We start from the raw sequence: 26,007 nt of genomic DNA on the forward strand, positions 1-26,007 counted from the left end.
AAAGAAGGTTTACTGATGCTGGTAACATCTTGCCTGCCTAAGATCACAGAGTCTGTGCCGTACCCACTCTGGATCCACTCCCCACCCTTCTCCACCGTGCCCTGTGCCCCAAGAGGTTGGCCTTTGGGGACGGCACCAGCCAGCCTCTCCTGTCTTCTGGCTTTTGGCTATAGGTGTGGCCCGTGGGAGGCCTGGGAGGAAGAGGAGATGGCAGCATACTTATCCCCTTGGTTCCGCCTGTCGGCCAGGGGTTGGCAGTGCCTGCCTTCGCCTGCTAAAGGCCACAGCATCTGGGGGGCAACCCTGTCCTGCAGGCTCCCCTACAGCCATGCTCTTAGAGGGGGCAGCAACCACTCCCTTCCCTGGCCCCAGCGCCTATCCCTGTGGGCCTCCCTGTCCCTTCATGGTCCCCTGTAACTGCCCTCGCCTGGAAAGTGGCCGCCTCACCAGACTCTCCCATTACTCCATTCTGAGTGGGGCTTAGACACTGTAGCCATAGGAACCTTGTGACCCTTGAGTCCAACTCGGAGCCTGTCAGGGTGCTCAGCTGCCTGTTCCACCTTTGAGGATCACATTTCAGGATCTCAGATGTTCTGCATGTGTCCCGGGCCCCTGTGATTTCTTACATTTTCTAATCAGAGAAAATGGGCATTTCTTGTCAACCTTGGGAGTAATTTCCGTGGAGTTTGGAGTTCATAATAGCTCCTGGAATCATAAATAATCCTGCCCCCTCCCTATATATTTAGTGTTTTTTGGACCACTTAGGTATGCAAATGTGGAGTGTTTCTTTGTGGGGGAGGTGTTTTGTTTGTTTTTGGGGGGTGCCAATTTCTCCCTTAAACCACCGATCACCTAGTCAATGCTCTCGACCCACGGCCATCTCCCCGCCCCCCTGCCACACACACACACTCCATAGCATCTGTCATCCCACAGAGAGGAGGGTTTCTGATTCCTCGTGATTCCCAGATCTGTTCCCCAGCCACCCAACGCAGCGAGCGGGTTGGCATTGCACCCTTCCAGCCCTAATACAGGTGACATGTTCTCACCAGGAGGATCCGAGCAAATGAGCCTCTCAGCTCGAGGTTCCCCGACATCTCAGGGCACGCAGATCTGAACGAGGGGTTCAGCTTGCTGAATCATTCCACCGGGTTCTGGCACTTCAGGAGATAGATTACTTCAGAGTATATGCCCTCCTCCCAGGAGCTCCTCTCTGCCTGCTGCCCTCGATTGCCCGGAGGACCCTGAGTGCCAGATCTGGAACATGCCTCCTGAAGGGAAACTGAGGCCTAGAGAGAAGCAGCCCCTGCCCTGAGTCACAGGAGAGGCTGCGCAGGAGGAGCGAGCAGGGTCAGGTGCACTGCAGAAGGTAGACAGATGTGCCTGGCTGGTGTGGCTCAGTGGTGGAGTGTCAACCTAGGAACCAAGAGGTCACCGGTTCGATGCCCGGGGTGTAGGCTTGGTCCCCAGTGAAGGGTGGCAGGAGGCAGCCTATAGATGATGTTTCTCTCTCATCGATGTTTCTGTCTGTCTATCCCTTTCCCTTCCTCTCTCTTTCAAAAAAAAAAAATCAATAAAAACATATATATTTTTAAAAGTAGACAGATGCTGGCATTCTGAGCTGGGAGGGTTGGAACAAAGCGCCAAGAAAGAGAAGATAGGAGTGGTGTGTGTGTGTGTGTGTGTGTGTGAGAGAGAGAGAGAGAGAGAGAGAGAGAGAGAGAGAGAGTGTTTGCACCCCCAGGGGGGCAGGGGTGTGCAGGAAACAACAGCTCTGGCTGACTTAAGATTGGTCATGGGACTCTGGCCGAGCTGTTTCTCCCTTCAGCTCCTCTGCCCACACTGCCCTCCCCAGAGTTATCACCGTTGCCCAATGCCAGGACCTGGGGACTGATAGTCTTGCCCGGGGTAAAGTCCGACTGGCTGGCTCCCTCCCTGGCCCCAGTTGCCCCTTCCACTGCTCCTCCCTGTCCATCCAGGCCCCGTAGAGAAGAGCTGGCACCCTCGCCCACGTAGCGCCGGGTGCCAGCTGAGACACTGTAGCTGGGAGATTACCGGAGCTCTTTTTAACCAGCCGGGCTCATGTGACTGGCGGGGGGCCAGGCAGACACACGCAGCCAGCCCTCCAGGCCGGGCACACTGCGCTATTTCTTTCCTGCTGGGTTCTCCGCGGGCAGGGTGGGCAGGGTGGGGCTTCCTCATTGTATTGAAGCCTCAGCTGGCGCCACTGAATTGCCCCAGCCTCAGCCTTTGCCCCTTTCCCAACCCTGGAGGCAAAAATAACTGCCCCCCCCACCTCCACATCGGGCGGGGGGGGGGGGACGTTGAATGGGGCACTTTTTTGGGCAGCAGCGGGGAATCTGCCTACAAACCTTGGCTCTGCTGCCCACCGAAGGGACGAGGGTGTTTGTTGTCTCCAGGATGGGCCTCAGTCTCCCGCTGGCTTTTTCAGTGGGAGGAGCCTCGAGGCGGGAGGCATCGTGTGAAAGGGGTGGTCAGGGGCGCACGGTCACGGCCAGTGAAGGACAGGGGCAATCGCCACAAACAGCCTGTGCTGCCCTCCACCCCTGGCCTTCCCCTTGGGTTTTGCGGACCCCTAGGGCACGGAGTCCATGCTCCCCCCCACCACCCCAACACGCACGTGTATGCCATTGTATTTCAGTTCTTTGCCCCACTACCTTCTGGAGTGAGGACGTGTCCTGTTCATATTGGGATTGCGGGGCACAGCGCCTACAGAAGGAAGGGGAGCCCGCAGAGCAGGGAGGGCCCTGCCGCCCCCTGGGGGAGCCTGCAGAACGCGCAGTTGGGGGCAGTTGTTCCCAGCCCTGCCCCGTTGCTAACTTAACACCCTGTGGTCTCCTCCTCCAGTCCCCTTCCACCCTCACCCCCCTCCTACCCCCGGCTTTCCCAGCTGAAGCTGCACCTTTCTCCTTGGGGAACAAATAAAGAACCCGAGGGATCACTCTCTCTTTGAACTGCAGCTGCCTGGGGCCGGGCAGGGCTTGGAGGGCAGGAGGGGGGGCGGGTGTGTGTGACCCGGCAGTTAGGAAGCAGTTGTCCCTGCAGGAAGCCCGACCACGACCACGGAAGCGCTTGGCCCTGTTCTTTCAGCAGAATTGGGGGAAGCACCTGTGTGGTTCCCCTCCCCCCCCCCCCGCTTCCCCCCTCCCCCCTCCCCACCAGCTCCCGGCTCCCCTCTGAGGCCTCCTGGCCCCGTCTTTCTTGCCTAAACGTCTCTCTGGCCTTTTGAAGTAGATCGTGACTTTGGGTTCCAAGGAGAGGAAGGGCTTCGGAGAGGGGACTGGAACCAGGACGAGGTGGGGCAGCTGCTCAGAACCGTAGGAAAAGATCTCAGGGATGAAGCTCCAGGATCCATCCCGTGTAATCAATCACCTGCGCCTTGGGCTCCGACGGGGTTTGGTGACGGGACAGAAATAAACGATGTTGATTTAGCAACCAGAGCAAACAGCAACCCAAGCCAGCTATTGTTGAGGGAAGAAAGGGAGAGAGCAGAGGTAGGGGACCTGGTGCCCGCTGGCCTCCCCCCCCCCCCCCCCCCCGTCGCTCTGCCTGGTGGCTTAGGTGGGTAGATTGATGTTTGAGGAGGGGCCGCAGAAGTCAACGCCCTGACCTGAAATCAAGTCAGAGAAACTCCAGGGGGTCCCCATCTCATCTTCCAGGTCCGACTGAGGGCAGCGGGAGCGAGGATCATAGTCATTTTTCTTTCTTTTTTTCAGCACATTCTCTTCTGAAACCATCTCCCCTTCTCACCCCACTCACTTGCAGGTTTAGACACATTTTAAAACCAAGGCTGAGTGCAGGCAACTTGGCGTTTCCTCTGGACCCGCCGCCTGCCTTCTGTCAAATTCTGGGCATATGGCCTGCATGCTGTCGCTGCCACCATCCCTGGCCAACGCCACCAGAGTGCTTTTCACACCGCAATTGCTCAATAAGTCACTGTTGAAAGAACAAATGCACCAATGAAGGCCTGCAGGGACATGCCCCAGGAGGGCAGAGGTGAGCATGTGGCCCAGCGCTCCACCCTTGGAAGAATGGAGAATTCTCCGCAGTGGTTCAGACTGGGCATCCTGGGTCCGCTCCTTCATCAGGAGCTGGTCAGCAGCCAGAGGCAAACAGCCGGGCAGCCTGCAAACAAGGCCACGTTGTGCCCAGTGTTACGCTACAGAAAGGCCGCGGTCCCATCTCAGCACCGGCACGGTATTGCTGAGTCACTTCAGGTTTCTGCCTCTGGACAGAAATTCCTTCCTGGAGGTGGAAAAGCGATGGACGGCACAGCTCCAGCCCTCATCGCCATTTCACAGCCTTTCCTAAGTTCTGGGAGTTTTTGCCCTACATGTAAAAAAAGCCACGGGCATGTCCTGGCCGGCTTGGCTCAGTGGATAGAGCGTCAGCCTGCGGACTGAAGGGTCCCAGGTTCAATTCCAGTCAAGGGCACATGCCCGGGTTGTGGGCTCCATCCCCAGTGGGGCGCGTGCAGGAGGCAGCAGATCAATGATTCTCTCTCATCATCGATGTTTCTATCTCTCTCTCCTCTCCCTCCTTTCCTTTCTGAAATCAATAAAAATCTATATATATACTGAGTGGCCAGATTATTATGATCTCTGAACGCATAATAATCTGGCCACTCAGTGTATATCCTATATAATAAAAGGCTAATATGCAAATTGTCCCCTCGACCAGGAGTTCGACCAGCAGGCAGGCCAGCCAACCGCCCATGTCCCCTCCCCCTGGCCAGGCTGGCTGGACCCCACCCATGCATGAATTCATGCACCAGGCCTCTAACACACACACACACACACACACACACACACACACAGAGTGGCCAGATTATTATGCGTTCAGAGATCATAATAATCTGGCCACTCAGTATATATATATGCATGCCATGGGCGTGTTCTGGCTCGGGGCGCACTCGGCCATGGGGAATTTAAACAGCTTTGCTGAAGGCTGGTGCTCTTGTACGTTCGTTCCCCTAGTCCGCAGCTTCTCTAGCAGCTGGTCTCGAACACGCAGCTGCTTCATGAACACCCGGAGGCCCTTCTCTCGCTTTAGGCCAGGCCGCCATGGGCAGCCACAGGCCGTAGAAAGCCTGTTGGGAACAGAAAGCAGTCCTTGGGTCAGTGCCCGCTTAGCTCCAGTGGCCAGGGCACTGATGGCCCCGGGCCAGATCCGAAGCCAGGAGGAGGGAAGTTGCCCCTAAGAATATACTTCCCTTTCCTTCTTTTGCTTGGTTCCCTCTCGTTTTAAATTATCCCCCAGACCAAGGCCTGGGCCTAAGAAACAGCGCAACTTCCCAAAGGGGCCGAGTGCCAGGCTGCATCCTGAAGCTAACCTTGGGCCCAGCGCATGGAACAGTGGGCACGGCCCATGGGAGCTGACGGTCAGGCTCCCAGGACGAGGGCCAGCCCTGAGCACCCCTCTCCCACCTTGTGTCTCCCAGCTCCCTCTTCACACCAGTGCGGGGCTTAAGCCGAAGCTCCGGGAACCGAGAGGACGTCACAGGCGGAATCTCTGCAAGGCTGTTTCTCAGCCTGCTCCTTCTTCGGTCCCAGAGTTTGCTTTCTCAAGCGTTTTCTTCCTCTATTGCTGCCAGCGGTTGAGAGGCTGTACCGGCAGCACAGGGGAGCCCATGCTCCCTGGTGGGTGGCACCCTCCCCTCCTCCCCCCACCCCTCCACACACACACACACACACACATTGGGGACACTGCAGGGCACAGCACGCAGGGCTGGGCTGGGGCAAGTTCCCAGCTCCGGTTTTGAAGCAAGCATGAGATGCTGAAAAATGCTCAGAGCATGTCATCCTTACTTTTTAAAAAACAAACACCCCCAAATAAAAAACAACAACACTGAGTCATCCACACCGACATGTGCTTTCCAGGGGAAGCGTGTCAGCAGATTCCCACGAACTGTGAGAGAATCCCACGGCACCAAAATGACCCCACCTCACGCTCTGGGGCTGACATCCTGAGCTGAAATAGCCACGGGGCACCATCTGGCCCGCGTCGGGGCGGGCGCTTTCTTTTCAGTTATTTGTGTGGTGGCGGAAGGTGAGACTTTCTAGTCCACAGTCAGCCAGTTCTCCGGTTATAGGAAAATCAAGGGAGTCGAGGCTCCCCTGGTGCTTGGCGAGCTATATTAAGAACCATAGCCTCTCCTTCAAAGTCTAGACAGTGTATTTGTAGCTCTGGCTTATCTCAGGGGTTACGGATTCAGGCACCAGAGAGCTTTCAGTCCTTACATGGACGGATTCGCTGTGACTCTGAAAAAGGTCCCCCTGAAATTAGCAGGCGTACTTTGACAGACACTGGGAGAGGGTTACCGCTAATTGGGTTGAAGGCCAGGTTGGGAAGCAAATTTTCTTAAAATCTTGGGCTTTAGGAAGTACAGGTTGAAGATGGAAGTGGTACATGTTGGAAAGAGGATATTCAAAATGTTATTTAAAACGGAGAGCCTGCCCTGGCTGGATGGCTTGGTTGGTTGGAGCATCGTCCCATACACCAAAATGTTGGGGGTTCGACTCTCTGGTCAGGGTACATACCGGGTGCCCTGGTGGGTTCGATCCCTGGTCGGGGTGCATATGGGAGGCAACCGATCATTGTCTCTCTCTCTCACATCGATGTTTCTCTCCCTCCCTTCCTGTTTCTCTAAAATCAATAAAAACATTGTTGGGTGAGGATTAAAAATATACAAAATTAAAATTTTAAGGAGTGGGAGGCTGATCCCTGGCACAGGACAATTCTTCCTCGATCTGCCACTCCCTGTCCATATGATGGGCGTCTGCAGTTGCTCTGTGGATAGTAAGTTCTAGCACGCGAGAGTGGCCCCTCTGGCGAGCCTGAATGGACGGGGAAAACATGTTCTGGCAAGTCCACCTGGTTCGAAGGACAAGAGCTTATCCTCCGTTCGCAGGGGAGACCAGACATCCCGGCACAGTCTGGAACAATCCCTGTCACCTTTCCAGCTTCCGTGCTGATGACATCAAATGACAGATGCCAGAGAAATAATTAAAAATAAACGCGAGTTTCCCATGATTCCCACTCAAGTGGCAGGAGTATTCTGTTAGTCAGAAAAGCTCAGAACCATTTATTAGCTGCTACCTGAAGTTTTTAGCCTTTGACTTCATTACGCCTCGCTCGGAATTAAGCAGAAGAAAAAAGTGTTCCAACACGACCAGCTGCTCCAGATCCCAACTGCTTCACAGTTGACATTTTTATTTAATCTTTTGTTTTGTTCGGTGTATTTTTTATGATCATACAATAAGCTCCATTCTTAACAGATTAAATGTTATGAAAAGTAAAATATGATGACAATGGCCAGCTCACCTCTCTGTCCCAAGCCCCCTGAAAACACCTAACATCCTCCTACGCTAGTCATGTCACTTCCTCTGGGAGGAGCACCCAGCTGGACTCTCTCCTCTTCCACGGAGCCCCTACAGGGGGACAGAAGCAGACCTTTATGTCAGCCAGGTTCCGGTTGCATTTTTGTTTTCATTATTATCAAGGTGTCAAATACTGGACCAGAAGAAGGTGGTCTCAGAGAACCTTCATCCAATTATCCTTTCTCAAAAAGAGATTGGAGAGTAACTGCATGGATCAATTTAAAAGGAGGCCATCACCCGCCCATGATCAGAAGCACCACGGTTAACTCAGAGCAGCGATTTTCAACCTTTTCCATCTCATGGCATATAAATTACTAAAATTCGGTGGCGCATCAAAACATACGTTGGTTTTTGTTTTTTTTGCCGATCTGACAAGAATAAAAGGTATAATTTTGATTCATTCACACTAGACGGCTATTGTGTTGGCTGTTGTCATATTTTAATTTGACAATCTAAGGGAAAAGAAGTCAGTGCCCCTGACTAAATAGTCAGGTATTGCATGTTTTCAAAATTCTTGGGGCACACCAGGGTGCCTGCCACGGCACAGGGGTTGGGGATCGCTGACTCGGAGCATCATGAAGTCATGGGCCTGCCCATCTGATGCTCACATTCTAATGAGGAGGAGGAATCGTGATCACACACGACAAACAAACAGCTCAGTCACTGGAGGGCAGAAGGTGGGACGGAGTCAATAAGATGAGCAGGCATTAGGGACATCAGCCAATTCCCCACGTTAAGAGACAAAAATAGTTTCAGGAATGAAGTAAAACAAAAATTTCTACCCAAATCTGTGTCAAGTGGGAATCTGAAAACGCAGGTGATTTTTGTCAATTTCAAAATCAGTAAAAGCAGCCAGATTATTGAAATGACCTGAAGAACAAAAAATGGCTAAAGAACCCTGTACCTGTAGGACAGTTTGAATCTCTGCGTAACTCTTGGTCTGATTGGGTCACACACACACTGCTATGCTGGGAAGAGAGCCAAGCAAAAATTGAAGCGGCTGAGAAAAGGGGGCACAGAGTAACAGCCTCTATAAACCACAGCTTGTCCCCAAACTTGAAACCCACTCACAAACCTCCCCAAATGCATCTGCACAACCACTGCCCTGCGTGAAGGCAGCCCACTCTCCCCAAACGCGAATCAGCCCGCAGAGACCTGCCAACTGGGATGACTCTGCCCTGCGTCACTCCCCAGCTTGCCAAATTTAGGCAAACACCTCATCCGCCTTTTTAATTTGACAATCTAAGGGAAGAGAGGTCAGTGCCTCTGACTGCATAGTCAGATATTGCATGTTTTCAAAATTCTTGGGGCTTTCTAGAATTTGTCTAGTCACGGGTTGTCTCTATCCTGTCACTCGACCCCATTTCAATAATCTCACAGTCCATTCCACACACAGAACCAGACCACGTGCCAACCTCAGCCACAGGCTCGCTTCTCTCCCAAGTCGCACACAGTGCTGACCGACCAAGGAGACTGCTCACTAAAAACACAAACATGGCAATCACGTGCTCTCCAGTGCCCATCAGGTGTTTAGGGCAGAGTTCTTTGAACAGTTTTCTTAAAAGAGCAAGTCTTCCACACTGATAACAACTGGCAAAACCACCTCCACATATGCTCTGCCCAGATAACACAGGAGATTTTACCCAGCTTCTCCTTATGTTGGAGAATTCAGCAGGAGCTAGAGGGACCTAGGGGAGGTCTATATTCCATCGCCTTTTGTAAACCAGGAGCAAAGGAATTTGTGAAGGTTGTAAGTCACCCAAAGTACCAGGACATCCCACTTTTAGAGGCCGAGCCTCAGTCTGAACTCTTCCCTGCCAGGGGGTTGAGGCCCTGCTCTGGTGATTTGCTTACTGTTTTCATAGCCTGTGCTGTGGCAATCAGGAATACTTTTTTGGATAAGGCAAAAGTTCCTTCAACAATATGCCTTTTTTCCTTCCTTTCCTTCTATATATCTGACTGATTCTTAGGGGGGAACATTGATTTGTTGTTCCACTTATTTATTCATTCATTGGTTGCTTCTTGCATGTGCCCTGACCAGGAAATGAACCTGCAAGCTTGGTGATCAGGACAATGCTCTAACCAAGGAGCTGCCTGCCAGGGTGACATTTTTCTCCTTTTTGTTACTGAGTTGTCCAACGAAAGGAGCCTCCTGCTCTTAGGGAGTCTGCAGACTAAGTCCTAGAATGAAAAAGGAACTGGCTCCCCCTGAGAGCGAAGCTGCAGGAAGCAACGGTGTCCTCCAGGGCACACACTTGCTTCGGAGGAAGCGGGGAGCAGCGGAAGGGCAGGGAGGAAGGTAGAACGAGCAGCAGTGTTACCGGGTTACTGACTCTTCTCCATCCTTCTTAGTAAGACATTTCGTTAGCAATTAGTTTATTACTAGTCCTCACTGTTTAAATCTTAGGAAAAAGGATGTTGAAGAGAAAGGAAATGGATTACTACGTTACTGATTTTCTTCTTATAACTGAAGCTCATTCCGAATCTAGGGACTAGTCTGTGGTTTAAATGGCAAGTGGAACAATTGAGGCACGTAGCTGGGAAAAGAGGAAGGAAAGCAACGAAACCCAAGTTAGGTTTACCTGAAAGGGACTTTTGTAAGGGAGAGTCTGTGAAAACGCAGCAAGTAGGCTGGTCCTGGGCTCCAAGAAATGAGGGAACTGCAGATGCTCGCCGACTCCACCTTAGCATCGGGGTCACTTGGGGCAAAGCAGCTGCATCCTCTTCCTTAGGGACCAGGGGGAGGAGGCATCGGACTCGCTTTAACGCCAGTATTCGGTAAAGAGTAAGCTGTCTGCAAAATGCTTTGAGTGCCCAGGAAACAAATCAGAGGCAAAAAGAAAAAAATAAATAATAATAACACACAAAATAAAGCTCTGTTCGGTACGGCTGTGGTTAGAGCATCAGACCGTGAACTGAAAAGTTGCGGGTTCAAACCTGTCAAGGACATGTACCTGAGTTGCAGGTTTGATTCCCAGCCCCAACAGGGGCGTGTGAGGAAGGCAACTACTCAATGTGTCTCTCTCACATCAATGTTTCTCTCTCTCTGTCTTTCCGCCTCCCTCCCACTCTCTCTAAAAAAAAAAAAAAAAAAAAATCAATGGAAAAAATATCCTCGGGTGAGGATAAATACATAAGCTGCACATCACAAAATCAAAATGAGTCATTGAGAAGCAGAAACACCAGTTCCCCAGGTAACCAACAGCTACCGGGAGCTTCCTTGACCCTGTCCTCTAATGTGAATGAACCCTTTCACCTAGAATGACCCCAGAATGGCCTGCTGGGGTTCTAGCTTTGGCTCTCATCCATAACTGTGGCCATGTCCCAAGTTACCCTTCCGGAACAGATGCACAAGGAGACTACCAGAGGAATGGTCAGAATAGACTTTTTGGGATACCTTCTATCTTGAGAGAAAAGATTAAAACCACTATAACACACAGCTTGATGTACATCTGACAATAATAACAAAGACGCATTGACCTATAAAAAGTCATTTAATGTATATTCCAGGATGGCCAATACAAGCTGGTTAGGTAATTAGCCCTTGAAGAGTTCTTTTTTACATTTATATAAAAATGTTTTGCCTTGTTAAAAAAAAAGAAATCTAGTCTAAGAAAAACATATCCACCAATGGCTTGTATTTTTTTTCCATTTTTTAGGTTTGCAAGATAGTTAAAAATACATACATGTGCGTCTCTGAGCATATCACTGTCCATTAGCTAATCAGTTTTGGCAACACACTGCACAGAGGTATACCACCATTGGTTTCTGACATTAAGTTAGCTTTAAGCTTATTGGCGATGCCAACAACAGGAGGCAGCTTGGAACCCAGTCCCTGGAAAGCATTTGCGGAATTTACGACCCGTTTCCCTGACACCTTCTCAACGGTGAGAGGTTTGGGTACAGACTTGCTGATCCAAGGGTGTCTTAATGCTTGAGCTGGGGTCAGGCGGGCAGTGGGGTCCCAGTGAAGACACCTTTTCAAAAACTCTATAAACAAGTAGTCATCGCACCCTTTCAGAGCTGTCACCCAGTCTTTGCTGCCTGGGGGACCCCGCTTTTTACCCCTACGTGAGCGACCCCCCACAAGCACAACCCTCCCATCAGCCTGAGTAGTCACAGAGCAGTAGCGAGGTAGGCCCTTGGAATTAATAAAGTACTTGGCACGTTTGGACTGCTCCAGAAGTTTGGGTGGCGGCATCCCTAGAAGCTCCATCATACAAGCCAACTGATCTCCTTCATCCTCCCCCGGGAAGAGGGGCTGTCCTGTTAAAAGTTCTGCAAGGATGCAGCCAAAACTCCACATGTCGATAGGCGTGCTGTAGCGGCCTCCTAAGATGATCTCTGGAGCTCTGTAGAAGCGGGACTGGATATACGTGTAAAGCTTCTGGTACTCGAAACAGCTGGACCCAAAGTCAATGACCTTGGTCGCACTGCGCCCATGGTGTTTCAGGAGAATGTTTTCTGGCTTCAGGTCACAGTGAATGATCTTATTTTTGTGGAGAGCATCCAAGGATTGCAAAATGGATTGAGCAAACTTTCGTACCAGCTGGACGCTGAAACCCTGAAACTTGTTTTTTTTAATGAGCTCATACAGGTCTATGCTCAGCAGTTCGAAGGCCATGCAAACGTGGTTCCGGAATGTGAAGCTCTCCAGCATGTGGATAACATTCATGCTGCCAGTTTTATCCTGCTTCCTGAGATGCTCCAGAATCCGGATCTCCTCGGCGGCTTGACGATGGAAACGCTTCTCGTTGCGCACCATCTTTAGGGCCACGTACTGTCGAAGTTTGTGATCATAGACCCGGGCGACCTGTCCAAAACTCCCCTTGCCAATAATTTTCAGCACCTCGTATCGGTAAGCTAGATGGTCTCGAGGTACGTGAATATAGGCCCCTTCCGCATCATCATACCCCCCATTATTGGGACCACCAAGGACTCCATGTCTTTTTTTGGCATTTGGACCCACAAAGTAAATTTCTGGATAATTGAGGATTTCCAGCTTCTCGTAACCTGTGAGCAGGTGCTTGTATTGCTTCAGTGCCTGCTCTGGGGTCAGAGGCACCACTCTGGAAGCTTTGGGCGAACTGCCGGATTTTACCGTATTCAGGCTATCTGAACTTTTACCCTGAGAGACAGGAGAGCACTTTTCCGAGTCGTGAATGCCATCCGACTGGAAAGTGTCAGCTCTTCGGTTGCCAAATTCTTGAAACAGCTCTTCTACCTTCATTTCACCTCCATTCAGAAAGCGCTGGGTATTATCTCTTGTTAACTGCTCAGTGGTGATCTATGGAGAAGGAAAATTAATATAATGTGAGAGTCACACAAAAACAGCGGAAGGATGAAAGAATCCTCCCGGGCACAACAACAGAACATATCCAGTCGTTTAAATAAAAGGACCCAAAAGTGAGATGAGAAAAGCAGGAGTCTCTAGAAACTGTTATGTTAATCTTCAGACCCCCTGAGTATTCTAGCCACCCATAGCGCCTATATGTGCCTTGTTCTGTTCAAGACAAGGTCTTCTTATCATACCCTAAGCATTCTAGTTCCTTCTAATAGGTATGTCTTTCTACTGAGAGTTCTTTTGTCCTAATCACTCAAATCCTAGTCTTTCAAGCCCAATTCAAGTCCTCTCTCTTCCACTTAGAATTACTCCAAGCCCATACTAAATAACCTTACAGCTTTTCTAGTTTGTACCACAAAAGCTGACACTTGATTTTTATACACACAGTCTTATATTATTTTACTAATGGTTTCAAGTACCTTCCCAACTCTTAAAGGCATATAAGCAGGATCAAAACAATGTATATTCAAGTGTTCTGTAAATATTAAAGAATAGAGGCAGGATTTGAACCCAGGTCTTCTGACTATCTGCAGTGCCCTTCCCATTAACATATCTTGGCACCAGGTTCTCCTACTGCCTGTTCTACTGCTCTCCAGTAGGGCTGAATGCTGACCATGTTCTGGAACCAACCAAGGCCTCATCATCTACTCTCAGGTCCCTAAGTAAGTTACTGCAGCCTTCTAGCCCAGCTCATTGAATCACAAAAGTTCTAAGCCAAAGAGAACTCTTGAGACCATCCAGGCCAATTCTTTATGTACCTGAGTATGAGAAACCAAAGCCCCATGCTTCTTTTCACATCTCCTGAAGAGATAAAGGGTCTCTCTCTCATATACACATACACCTACACTTCCTCAGCATGAGCCTCGGTGATGAAGACATATTACTACCCTTTTCATGTGATTTTGCTTAACCTTTGCCTTCAAAAACAGTAACCCACAAAAGAAAGCTCTACTTACTCCTCTGAAATGAGACAAGATTCTTTGAAATTAGATGGAAGTAAAGAAAAGCAAAAAATCCAAACACTAAAAAACAACAACAAAAAACAAACCTATGAAAAATGTAAAAAGGTGCTAGAAGAAGAAGAAAAAAAAGTTAACTCTGTCGCTAAAAAAGTAATGGGACACTTTAAAGGACATCTGTTTTTCTTAATAAACCCTGAAGAGCTGTACTCCCGATCGTCTAATAATTTCTGACAGCCTCTATGATCAAGGGTAGGTAATTCCAGGGGAGCTCTTAACTACAGTCACAATCCCTAAAAAATGTTAAAATCTGAAGGTAATGACATAACATGGCCACGACTTTAAAAAATAGAACTTTAATATAAACTAAAGAAACAACACCTGGCTTATTCCCTTAAATAAATAAAATATGAAAGATGAAAATATAAACAACAAAAAAAGGATGATAGTATTTAAGTGTTGACATACTCTTTTAAAGACAGCTCCCAATCTAAGTTATAAAAGCAAAATATTGGTTCTTGCCTCCTCCTTTTAGGTCATTGAATCAATTGAAACATTTACAGAGTACCACAGTTAAGAAATGAGGTATTATTACACAATCTTACACAAAAGCAGCCTGAACAACTACAGCCACACTTTGGCATTTACTTTTGAAGTAAGGAGGCGAGATTTGGACCAGGAAAAATCGCCCTTATACCTAAATAGATAACTATCACTGGTCAAAAAACTAAAATAGGCATGCAGACAGAACCTAAATACCTTGCTAAGATAGAAAATATAATGCAAGTTTTTTGTCGTCAGTAATTAAGTCAAATAACTATTCCAGTTTTTAAGGATGAAAAATAGAAAAGGGTCCGATCTCTCCATCCGACATTCACATGAACATTTATTGTTCACTATTACAAATGCTACGAAAAAACAGGCATTCTCAAGGAACAACCATTTACTAGGAGAGAGTTCCGTTGAACTAGGGAATTATAAATGTTTGGTTTTAGGTAGATTTACATAACAAAATGAACATCTGCATACATCTCAGCCAGTTTTCTTTAAACTTTTTACTCTCTAACTTAAATATATCTGGCCGAAACCGGTTTGGCTCAGTGGATAGAGCGTCGGCCTGCGGACTGAAAGGTCCCAGGTTCGATTCCGGTCAAGGGCATGTATCTTGGTTGCTGGCACGTCCCCAGTGGGGGGTGTGCAGGAGGCAGCTGATCGATGTTTCTCTCTCATTGATGTTTCTAGCTCTCTATCCCTCTACCTTCCTCTCTGTAAAAATTCAATAAAATATATATTAAAAAAATATATATATATATATCTGAATATTTACCGCTAGTCTTGGGGACCCACTCTGAAGCAATGTGAAGTCAGAAGGCTTGCGTTGGGGTCCTGTCTACACTGCTTAAAAGCTGTAAGTCCCCGGGCAGGTTGCTTAACCTTTAGCCGTTTCTTAGCCTCTTATCTGTAGAATGTGGACAGAATACCTGACGTTGGTGTGACTCAAATGATGATGGTGATACTATATGTGAAAGACTCTCACAAACTAGAAAACATTTACAAAATACTGGAAAGAAATAATTCTCAATACATAAGATTTAAACTCCTAAACACTCTCCCTTGCCCCTTTCCGTTTAATCTCTTCTCTCTGGGGGTGGCCTTCTTCCATATTTCCAGTCTCCCTCCACTAGACGTCTGCACTAACATGCCTCCTGCTCCATCAAGCCCCAACAGGCCTTCCCTTAGGATGCACAGAATCACCTCACCCACTGTCTCCCCCACATAAAGCTTGCTTTCAACTTGCTATACAATTGAATGTGTTACCTCTCCAGAGATATTTGAACTTTAACGGAGGATCAATGCCTTAACTCAAAGGAATGCCTCTCTAGGAACTGCAGCCGTCAATGACCTGCTGGTAGGAAAGGGATTTGTGGTCCAGGGCCCATCCCTGGGCATCTCACCTACTCTGCCTACATGTAAGGCTGCGCTGGCTCTGGAGGTCTTCGTCTCTGTTTGCGATAAAAAGAGGGTCTCAGGTTCAGAACACGAATAAGAACAGATACATAACAGAAATTTAATTTCCACAGAATTATTACAATCAGATTTAAAAAGGTCATTTTGACTTTCTGACTCGTGGTTTTTCCTAATATGGAGCCTAAATCTCTCCCCCTCAAAATTAACTCTTGTTGTGCCCTCTAGAACTACATAGAAGTATCCAAATTTCATGTAAGTGCTCTCAGATACCTACAAGGGGCTGCCCTGCCCCCACCAGTTTTTTCTATGACATTAGAATGTCATACCTCCCGTGGCTGTGTCAGGTTCCCTTACTATCCTATTCACGTTCTCAATACAGGCTGCACTTTATGTCTGTCTCTCTTCAAGTGCAGCTCCCAGAACAGAACACGATGCTTCAGGTGTAGTTCACCATGGATTACCGAGGTTCCGATCTCCAGTGAATCTGAAGAATTCCAGGAAGGAATTTTTCCATACAGGGAGGCGTTTTCTCCTGAGCTTTCTTTCTTTTCCTATAAATATCTCAAATACGGCCTGAATCAATTATGTATCAAGTCTGCTGTGCTATAAATAAAATCTCCCTTCCACTGTTCTAGGAGACTCTAGAGTTTTCACACGTATTACAGTGTAACTGTTTTAAACCACTGTATATCCCCATTCTTGGGTTTATAATCACAATAAATAAGTAATGTACATAATCAACTATCTTGAATATCTTAACTATGTAATTGTATCCAGAGAAAGAGATAATGCCAGATGAATTATGTTTTATTTAAGAATGCTTCATATATAGTATTAATGTGGAGGTCTCTTGACATTTCAAATAGAATCTTCTACTGTGTTAATCAAGTCTTAAAGATCTTGTTAAGAAATTCAGAAAAAAAATTAGCCTTCTCACCCAGATAGAAAACACTACCGTCCCTAAGTACTTGACCTAAAATCTCTGCAACACAACACTTAACCCAATAAAAGCCCATGAGCAGGTAATGTGTAGTTTACAACGAGAATGCAAGAGCATTTGGATAAAGAACAATGCTAAAAGACTTTGTGGAAAACAGTAATAGGGTGTCGAGACAGATTCATGGCATCATGAACTATAAGTGTAACCAAGAAGTCAAAAAGCATTTTCCCGCAAAATTTGCAAAGACATTGGGTTAGAATCTAAAATCTCGTGTTTCCCAAAAATGGTTACTCTAAATACCATATAGTAAGAAATTAATTTTGGTCCTGACACATACAATGTAACTTACCTACTGGGAGATGATTAGCATTAGCCAACTCTGAATTAAAGTTACAATGAACTTTAAGTCACATGGTAATGCGCCAGCCTCCTATAGAACGGTGCTAATCGGCAGCAAGTCATCAAGAAAGTGGAGGGTCAACACAAGGACTTCTCAGAGGTTTTTACATATTAAAGAAATAAACTTACAGAGAATGGAAAGGAACCTTACTTCACTCCACAGAGAGTTCAAAAATAGGGTGAAAAAAAAAAAAAAAAATAGGGTGACCAGCCTTCCAAATATATTTAGCCCATACTCTGTATTATTATTAGCTTTGAAAGTAGTGAAAAGGTTGATTAGCAAAAGCTGACAAAAAAAACTGGGAAGGACTATGAAAAATACAAGTAATTTTTTTCATATAGAAACAATTTTAGGTCTTCAACACAGAAATATGAAGGAGAAATATTACAAATTAGTCTCTTCAATTATTCAATTTGTTCATTAGATGCAGCAAATTTTAAAGTGACAGGATAGCTTCTCCCTATCATGGAACTTGTCCAAACCCTCGTCTCCTTGCTACACTGAGGGAATATGAATCAATTTTTTTTATTATCTTAAGTAAAATAGTGTCCTAAGCTAAATTTCTGCAGTCTCCAAAATAATTAAATGCCTCAAAAACCAAACTGTGCTGTTATGTTTTATTTATGAGCTATAAAATGGGTGTTTTCAAACTGATGGTTGCCAGAGGGGTAGAAAAGGGGAAGGAAATTAAGAAGCACAAACTTCCAATTATAAAACAAGTCATGCAATGAAAAGTACAGCATAGGGAATAGAGTCAATATCATAAATATGCATAGTGCCAGGTGGATACTAGACTTTTATCACTTTGTAAGTTATAAAAATGTGTATAAATATATAAACTATAATTAAGAATAAATTTTAAAAAGAAAATGTAAAACTAAAAAAAAAATGGTTCTCTTTAGCATACTAATAAGCTAAAACTACATTTCTATAATTGTAGAGGAAAAACCTGTAGATCTATGAATTCAGGGATATTTTCTATTCCTTGTTTTTGTTAAATGGAGCCTTTGAATACAGCGTATATCATGTCATAACAAAATAAACACCCCCTAGATAAAAGCAGCATATTATTTTCTTCCTAAGGCCATGTATTTATCCCAGTGATTAAAAGGAATCGGTGAATAACGGAAGTTATTTTTTAAAAATATATTTTTATTGATTTTAGAGAGGAAGGGAGAGGGAGAGGTAGATAGAAACATCAATGATGAGAGAGAATCATTGATCGGCTGCCTTCTGCATGCCCCCTACTGGGAATCGAGCCTGCAACCCGGCATGTGCCCTTGGCTGGAATCGAACCCGGGACCCCTCAGTCCTGAGGCCGATGCTCTATCCACTGAGCCAAACCGGCCAGGGCTAACAGAGGTTTTTATTCCAATGTCAAGAAAGCCAAAAGGAAACAAAGTCTGGGTTGCCAGTGAGATAGATGTAACTGTACCTTGGGCATTAAGTAGCACTTCCTCCTTTCCAAAGACAATTACAGCACAAAGAATGACTTCATTTACTTACATTTAGTCTTCTAGGCAGAGATGGCTCAGAAGGATTGCAGAGAACATTTGAACAGGGTGGGCATTTGGTTTCATCTATCATCATGAAGGTATCATAGACACCATCCCCCAATCTAGTTGAAAGAATTGCAGATAAGATCTGTTAGTAACTGAAGTACACACATTTCTATTTCCAAAACATCCTGTGTCTTAACTCTTCAGATCTGCCACAAGAATAATGAATACAAATAAATGTCTACACTGCACTGGGGTGTTTGGCAAAGGAAGAAAGGCAACCTAAATTTTAAAAGTATAGATAGCATTTCTAGGTTTGTATTTTGAAATAGTTAAAACAAGTCTTACTTTCTGGATGTTGTTAAAAAGAGGAGATATCAGAAAGATTTCATTTAACTTACTACCTAGTTAAATTCTGAAGCCTAAAAACTAACGAGAACATAAGAAAAAAAGGAAAAAAAAAGACAAAAGTTAATTTCCAAGACTTGGATTCTAATCTCAGCTCTATCACTGGCTGTATTGCATCCCTCCGGGTCCCGTTTTCCACATGCAATAATGGGAAGGATAATTACAGTCTACACCTTCTGGGTCTTACAGGCAAGAAATAAAAGGCCTTCTTAGGGCTTTTTTATTTATTTTTTAACGTACCTATTTAGCATCTAACCTAACTTGTAGAAAAATACAGCAAAAACTACAGCAAATACTAAGAAATCCTCTAAAGTACAAAAGTACTAAATTTCACTTCTTTTTATCCACTCCATTTTCTGGTGGATGGTGGAAGCTAAATGCTACATGATTAAGGATCGTCTCTTTTTTTAACACTGTGCCTACACCATGGTAAGGAAACACAAAAGATGAAGAGGATTTCTTTAATCCACAAGATGGCCCTGAATAATGTACTTCATCTGCCACCAAGAACGTACGTGGATTTCTCAGTTACACATGCCAGCATTTAATTCTATCATTTTTATATGATACACAACGATGATGACCGGGATGCAGGGAAAAGGCTTTTTTTTTTTTTTTTTAATCTTTAAAATAGGCTAGAATATTTCAGTGGCCTTTAGAAACTGTTTTGTAAAATTCGTTCTAGGGTTTTCTTAATTGGTCTTGTAAGAATATAAACAGTAAAAAAAAAAATAAGACAGAAAACACTACAAATATTTTTGAAATGTTCTTTTCAAAACATGCTCGCATTCTGGACAGAATCATTTGCATCTTTAACGAAAACTGCTTCCATCGACAAAACCCAAAAATTCTGGATGTGACTCAGTCTGCCAAGAGTATGAATAAAACCAACAAAACGGGGCGGGCGTGCAGGTTTAAAAAGCAAAAGATACAGAAGATCTGCAGATTTCTCATAAATCCCCAGAGGGAATTACCCAAAGGAAGTCTCCGTGCAAAGGGAGCGAGGAGGGGGCCCTTCTCCCCACTTAGGGGTAAAATACAATGCAAGGAGGAGAATCTCTCAAAATAGGATCCCCTGCAGTCCCGTCAGCAGAGCCCCTCACCTGCAGCCCCTCACCCAAAGCCAGCCGCACCCCGCCCCTCAAAGCCCCCCGAGTTCAGCCCTCGGTTATCTGCTCTGAGCAACAGGGCTTCTCTGAAAGCGATTGCTCCCCGTCTCCCCCAGTTTGTTGAAAAGTCCCAGCTTCTCAGAGTTCCTTACCATACACTCCCCCACCCCACCCCCGATCTAGGGCTTCAGAGACAATCCCGAGGGTGGGAATTCCTCTTGCCCTAAATCCGCTCCAGCTCCCTCCCCGGCTCTCGGTGGGCTGGGGGGAGGGGAGCTGAAGAGGAAGAGGGGGGGGGGCGGCTCCTGGGAGCGGGTCAGATCCCTTCCTTCGTCCCTCCCGCTGGGGTCCAGGCCTTCCCCGCCCCCCGGCCTCGCCAGCCAGCGCCAGCCGCTCGATCGGGCGCCCCCAGCCCGTTACCCAGCGGCGCCGTTACCTCCGCTGCTGGGGCGGGAGTCCGGCTCCAGGCGGCCCCGCATCCTTCCGCCCGGGCCCGCGAGCCGAGCCTCCCATCGGCTAGCTCGGGACCCCCGGGGGGAGGGGCGGCGGTTGGAGGGCCCGACGGGCAGCGTCCACCTGCGCTGGGGCAGCCGCCTCCCGGGCCACGATGCTCCCCGGGGACTCTCGTGCAGACACTGCAGCTCCACGCGCCTCCGCTCGCGACTGGCGGGGCAGGGAGGGAGGCGAGGACAGGCAGACGGGCGGGGCGGGGGCGGGGGAAGAGCAGTGTGGTCGCCTAGCAACCGGGCACGCCCCGGGACACGCCTCTGCGCAAAGACGCATGACGCACGGGGGCGGGGCCCGAGGCCTTTGCCCACCGCGCAGGCTCCGGGAGGTCCGCCGCGAGGGGCCGCCCGGGCGGACCGGTTCTTCTGGCGGCGAGCGGAGGGCGGAGGGCGGCGGCCCGGAGGTGAGGAAGGCCGCGGTGGAGGATGGTGCACGTAGCTCTTAGTCCCATTTCTGCCTCAGAAGTCTGCTGTCCCTTAACAGGTTGCAGCCTGGAGTTTTTAAAAACCTCTTTGGAATATGAATTTTTAAAAAATGTGTAACTTTTGAAGACTCCCCCTACGGAGCGGCCACCCCTCCCCCCCACACCGGGCCGTAAGTTACGTAGGAGAGCAGTCATAAGCCCAGTTCGTGACACTACCAGTGCTCTCGAACGTTCTATTGTGTTTATTTAATCTCGGTAACCAGACCAGATGACAGCCCCCCCCCCCCCCTTTTACAGCTTTCAGCTCTCTTTTCCAGAATATAAACGGAGGAGCGAGTCCCCCGCAATGGGATGCTACGGGTGGTAGGTCTCCCAAGAGCCCTTTTAGGGACGAGAAAACGGAGGCCAGAGGAGCCGTGCTCCCCCAGGGTCTTCTAATTGGCAAAACCTGGACGAGAAAAGTGTGCGAGTCCCCCAGCCTTCCTCCTGCTGCCCTTGGGAACAGGCTTTTCCTGTCTTTTCCTTTGGAATGTGTGTGTGTGGAATCAGTGTTAAACGGATTTTTGGTAGTTGAAAGTGAGAGGAAAAGGTGTTAAAATAGAAGAGCACGAGTGGTGTTTCCTTGAGCGTGGCATCTAATTGGATTTTCTAAACCTGCACCGCGCGAGGCCACCTGACCCTCCGGAAAAGAACCGAGCGCTGCGTTCAGCAAATGCCGAACTCGGGCGCCACCTGGTGGGACTTGGGGACTCATTGACCCAAACCATAGTCCGTTAAGTGGAAAAAATTTCCATCCAAGGCTCATTTTTCCGTATGACTAAAAGTCATATTTCTTGCTTTCATGTTTCCAAGTAAACTTGCCCTTAAAATCCCAAAGGCTCTTCACTTATTAAGTTAAGAATGTATTCGTTTGGGGGAATTTTATTCTTTGTGATCAATGTTGCGTTAGCCTCTGATGTAAATATAAATAAAAATGTGGTCTTCCGTGATGCTTTAAAAAAAAAGTTTCCAATTTTACAAAGAAGTTGTTTTTTTTTTTGCCTCTCACCCCCAGAGCAATCCTGTTTTCTTATAGGTTTGTATTTGGGCTCCAATGGAAGCTTTTGTTTAAACAAAAGCCCATGGCAACAAAAGGTTTGAGCTAGATTGTTGCTGAGGTCCCTTTCAGCTCTAAGATTGCAAAATCCTATTGTTAATAATCACTGTCCTTAGTACCTGTGTGTGGACACCTCAGACTACTTTGCATGGGACTTGCCCCACAAGTTTTGTTATTACCTCGTTCTGAATCACTGCTTTGAGAGGATTGGATCTCTCTGTGTTCCAGGCGTATCTCTGGGAGCAAACCTGAAGCATCCCTGCTTTCTTCCTCCCAGGAGACAGGAAACACCAATCTTGTATCTTGAGGCTATTGTTCCCATGGTCAAGGGGTGGGGAGGATTCCTTGAGGTTGCTGGAGCTTCATAAATCTCTAACTTTAGTGACCCAAGTACTTTCCAGGATTTCTTCAAAGAGGCTCTGATTTAACAGGTGGCTGGGTTAAAGTCCCCCACTGAGCTGCTGCTCTGCTCTGCAGCTCTTGAGCAGGCAGCTCCTACACCATTCACGCCCTTTCTTCCCCTCCAAAGCCTCACACATTCTTCGCAGCTGCTCCCCTAAAGTAGTGAAGACTATTTTAGACTATTTTCCCAGTTCTTTTTTTAAAAAATATATATTTTATTGATTTTTTTTTCACAGAAAGGAAGGGAAAGGGATAGAGAGTTAGAAACATCGATGAGAAAGAAACATCTATCAGCTGCCTCCTGCACACCTCCTACTGGGATGTGCCTGCAACCAAGGTACATGCCCTTGACCAGAATCAAACCTGGGACCTTTCAGTCCACAGACTGACGCTTTATCCACTGAGCCAAACCGGTTAGGGTTTTTTTTTTTTTTTTTTAATGTTTTTTATTGATTTTAGAGAGAGGAAAGAAGAGGGGGAAAGAGAGAGAAACATCAATGATGACAGAGAATCATCAATTGGCTGCCTCCTGCATGTCCCCTACTAGGGATCGAGCCCAAAACCTGGGCATGTGCCCTGACTGGAATTGAGATGTGACCTCCTGGTTCATAGGTCAGCGCTCAACCACTGAGCCACTCCTGCCAGACTATTTTCCCAGTTCTTGAATCTGGCCAGCCATATGAGTTGCTTTGACCAATAGAAAGTGACAAAATTGTGTGATTATGAGTCTTAGCCCCAGGAGACCTTACAGGTTCTCTCTTATGCTCTTAGATGCTGCCACCATGTGGACAAATCTGAACTAGATTGGAGAATCCTCAGACAGGTGAGAGGCCATCCCAACAGAGTTGTGTTGCCAGGTGACAGCATTCACATGAGGATCCCAAGCAAAGCCAGCCGAAGAACCAAGTCAACAGACCCTCGAGAACTGTGAGCAAATAAAATGATTATTTTAAGCCACTAAATTTTGGTGTGCTGCAATAAATAAATACTGGTACTTTTGAAAAATATCAATTCGGACTTACCCACCAGTCCCTCCAGATCTAATGATTAAGAATTTCTTGATAAGGGGCTCCTCTGATGTATATTTTTTAACCTTTATTGTTGAGAGTATTACAGATGTCCCCCTCCCCCCCTTCCCCATGTCCCCCTCTACCCGTTTCCCACCCCACCCCAGGCCTTCACCACCCTATTGTCTGTGTCTATAGGTAAGATCGTTGGTTAATCTCCTCCTGCCCCATCCTCCCTCCCCTCTGAGATTCGTTAGTCTGTACTATGCTTTTATGCCTCTGATTCTATTTTATTCACCAGTTTATTTTGTTCATTAGATTTCTTGTTCGTTTATTTTGATCTTTAGATTCAATTGTTGATAGATATGTATTTGTTGCCATTTTATTGTTCATATATTTTATCCCTTCTTCTACTCCTCCTCCTCCCTCCTTCTCCTCTTCTTCTCTTCCTCCTCATCCTCCTCCTCTTAAAGAATACCCTTCAACCTTTCAGGTAATACTGGTTTGGTGGTGATGAACTCCTTAAGCTTTTTCTTGTTTGTGAAGCTCTTTGTCTGACCCTCAATTCTAAATGAGAGCTTTGCTGGGTAGAGTAATCTTGGTTGTAGGTCATTGCTATTCATCACTTTGGATATTTCTTGCCACTCCCTTCTGGCCTGCAAAGTTTCTGTTGAGAAATCAGCTGATGGTCATATGGGCACTCCCCTGTAGGTAACTAACTGCTTTTATCTTGTTGCTTTTAAGATTCTCTCTTTGTCTTTAACCCTTGGCATTTTATTTTATTTATTTTTTAAAATATTTTTATTGATTTCAGAGAGTAAGGGAGAAGGTGGGAGAGCAACATCAATGATGAGAGAGAATCATTGATTGGCTGCCTCCTGCACACCCCCTACTGGGGAGCCAGCCTACAACCTGGCATGTGCCCTTGACCAGAATTGAACCCGGGACCCTTCAGTCCTCAGGCCAATGCTCTATCCACTGAGCCAAACCGGCTAGGGCAACCCTTGGCATTTTAATTATGATGTGTCTTAGTGTGGGCCTCTTTGGGTTCCTCTTGTTTGGGACTCTCTGTGCTTCCTGGACTTGCAAGTCTATTTCTTTCACCAGGTAGGGGAAGTTTTCTGTCATTATTTTTTCAAATAGGGTTTCGATATCTTGCTCTCTCTTCTCCTTCTGGCACCCCCATAATGCGAATGTTGGTATGTTTGAAGTTGCCCCACAGGCTCCTTACACTATCTTCATATTTTTGGATTCTTTTTTCTTTTTACTCTTCTGATTGTGTGATTTTTGCTTCCTCATATTCCAAATCGTTGATTTGATTCACTGAATCCTCTATTGTTAAATCTCTGTAAATTATTCTTTATTTCAGTAGTGTATGCTTAATTTCTGACTGGTCCTTTTTCATGTCTTTGACATTCTCACTAAGATCCTTGAAAGTTCATTGAGTAACTTTATAACCAGGGTTTTGAACTCTGTACCTAGTAGTTTGCTTGCTTCCATTTCTTTTATCTGTGGCATGCTTCTTTATCTCTGCATTTTGGTTGCTTCCCTGTGTTTATTTCTATGTATTAGGTAGAGCGCTATGTCTCTTGGAATTGATAGGTGTCCTGGAGGGCCCAGTGCCTCAGCCTCCTCAGTAACCTGAGCTGGGCACTCTAGCAGCACCCCTGTGTGGGCTGTGTGCACAGTCTTGTAGTTGAGCCTTGATTGCTGTTGGCATCACTGGGAGAAGTTGACCTCCAAGCCAATTGACTGTGAGGACCAGCTGCAACTACAGTGGGAGAGCAGCTGTGCAGGATACACTCCTATGGAGCAGGACTTGCTTCAGTGGGGCTTTGGTGCTCACTGAGTCTGCCCCTTGAGTGAGTCACTTATGGATGTGTAGAGCTGTAATCTGTTATGGTCTGAAGCTGTCCACCAGGTGTACTGGCTCTAGGGCCTCCGGGAGGTGCAGAGTCAGCCATTGCCTGGGGCCACCTGGCAGGAGCTACAGAGGGATCAGCTGAGGGCTGCTATTTGCTATTTTTATTGGGCTTGGAGGTGCCCAGGTGAGGCCCAGCTGTGAAGCAAGGCAGGCTGGTGCTAGTGCCCAGTCTTGGGGCATGCTGTCACCAGCTGCAGCTTGTTTGAGATTTTAGCAAAGTCTGAAGCCTGAGCCAGGACAGGCCATTCATATGGAAAAGCTGCTGCAAACAGCTTGAGTGGGGCTATAAATTGGATGGAGTGAGTCTCAGGGAATCCCCAGGGTGGAACAAACAGTGTGCTCCAGGCTGATGGAGACTCAGAGATGGTTGCCAATCAGCCCTGTGAGAGGGGAGGTCCCAGCACTGGAACAATGACCCCTATGAGCACCCCCATCTGGGAGAGCACCACCTCCGAGTTCCTGCCCTGATGTCAGACAAGCCAGTTCCTCCCTGTGTGTGTTTGAGTCCCCTGGCACTGGAGCTCAGAAGAAGCAGGATGTGTACATTTGTGTGTGGGCTCCTTAAGAGGAACACTGGAATTTCAGCAGCCTCCTTGTCACTCAGCCACAATCCAGCCTGGGGT

General features: G+C 47.1%; 2 protein-coding genes across 4 annotated transcripts in view; one reads left to right on the top strand and one right to left on the bottom strand.

The window, feature by feature from the left end:
* Nucleotides 1-10,872: 10,872 nt before the first annotated feature.
* Nucleotides 10,873-20,705, bottom strand: DYRK3 (dual specificity tyrosine phosphorylation regulated kinase 3). Of its 3 annotated transcripts, none has more exons than XM_008154175.3 (3): nucleotides 20,461-20,705; nucleotides 18,515-18,626; nucleotides 10,873-12,684 (listed from the first exon to the last, which is right to left on the bottom strand). In XM_008154175.3, the coding sequence occupies exons 1-3, from the start codon at nucleotides 20,535-20,537 to the stop codon at nucleotides 11,113-11,115; spliced, it is 1,761 nt and encodes a 586-aa protein (XP_008152397.1). In that variant the 5' UTR covers nucleotides 20,538-20,705; the 3' UTR covers nucleotides 10,873-11,112. The 3 variants fall into 3 exon arrangements, with proteins under 3 accessions (XP_008152397.1, XP_027985033.1, XP_027985035.1); XM_028129232.2 differs by lacking the exon at nucleotides 20,461-20,705 and adding an exon at nucleotides 15,656-15,703 and having other exon boundaries at nucleotides 18,515-18,604; XM_028129234.2 differs by lacking the exons at nucleotides 18,515-18,626; nucleotides 20,461-20,705 and adding an exon at nucleotides 15,519-15,583.
* Nucleotides 20,706-23,321: 2,616 nt separating this feature from the next.
* EIF2D (eukaryotic translation initiation factor 2D) overlaps nucleotides 23,322-26,007 on the top strand; it is a 32,315-nt gene continuing 29,629 nt past the window's right edge. Inside the window, exon 1 of the mRNA XM_054711395.1 lies at nucleotides 23,322-23,380. The gene's annotated coding sequence lies outside the window, so the exon portion shown is untranslated. The remainder of the gene's footprint in view (nucleotides 23,381-26,007) is intronic.

Source organism: Eptesicus fuscus, chromosome 22 (assembly GCF_027574615.1).
Source record: "Eptesicus fuscus isolate TK198812 chromosome 22, DD_ASM_mEF_20220401, whole genome shotgun sequence".
In the NCBI taxonomy this organism is placed as follows: domain Eukaryota; kingdom Metazoa; phylum Chordata; class Mammalia; order Chiroptera; family Vespertilionidae; genus Eptesicus; species Eptesicus fuscus.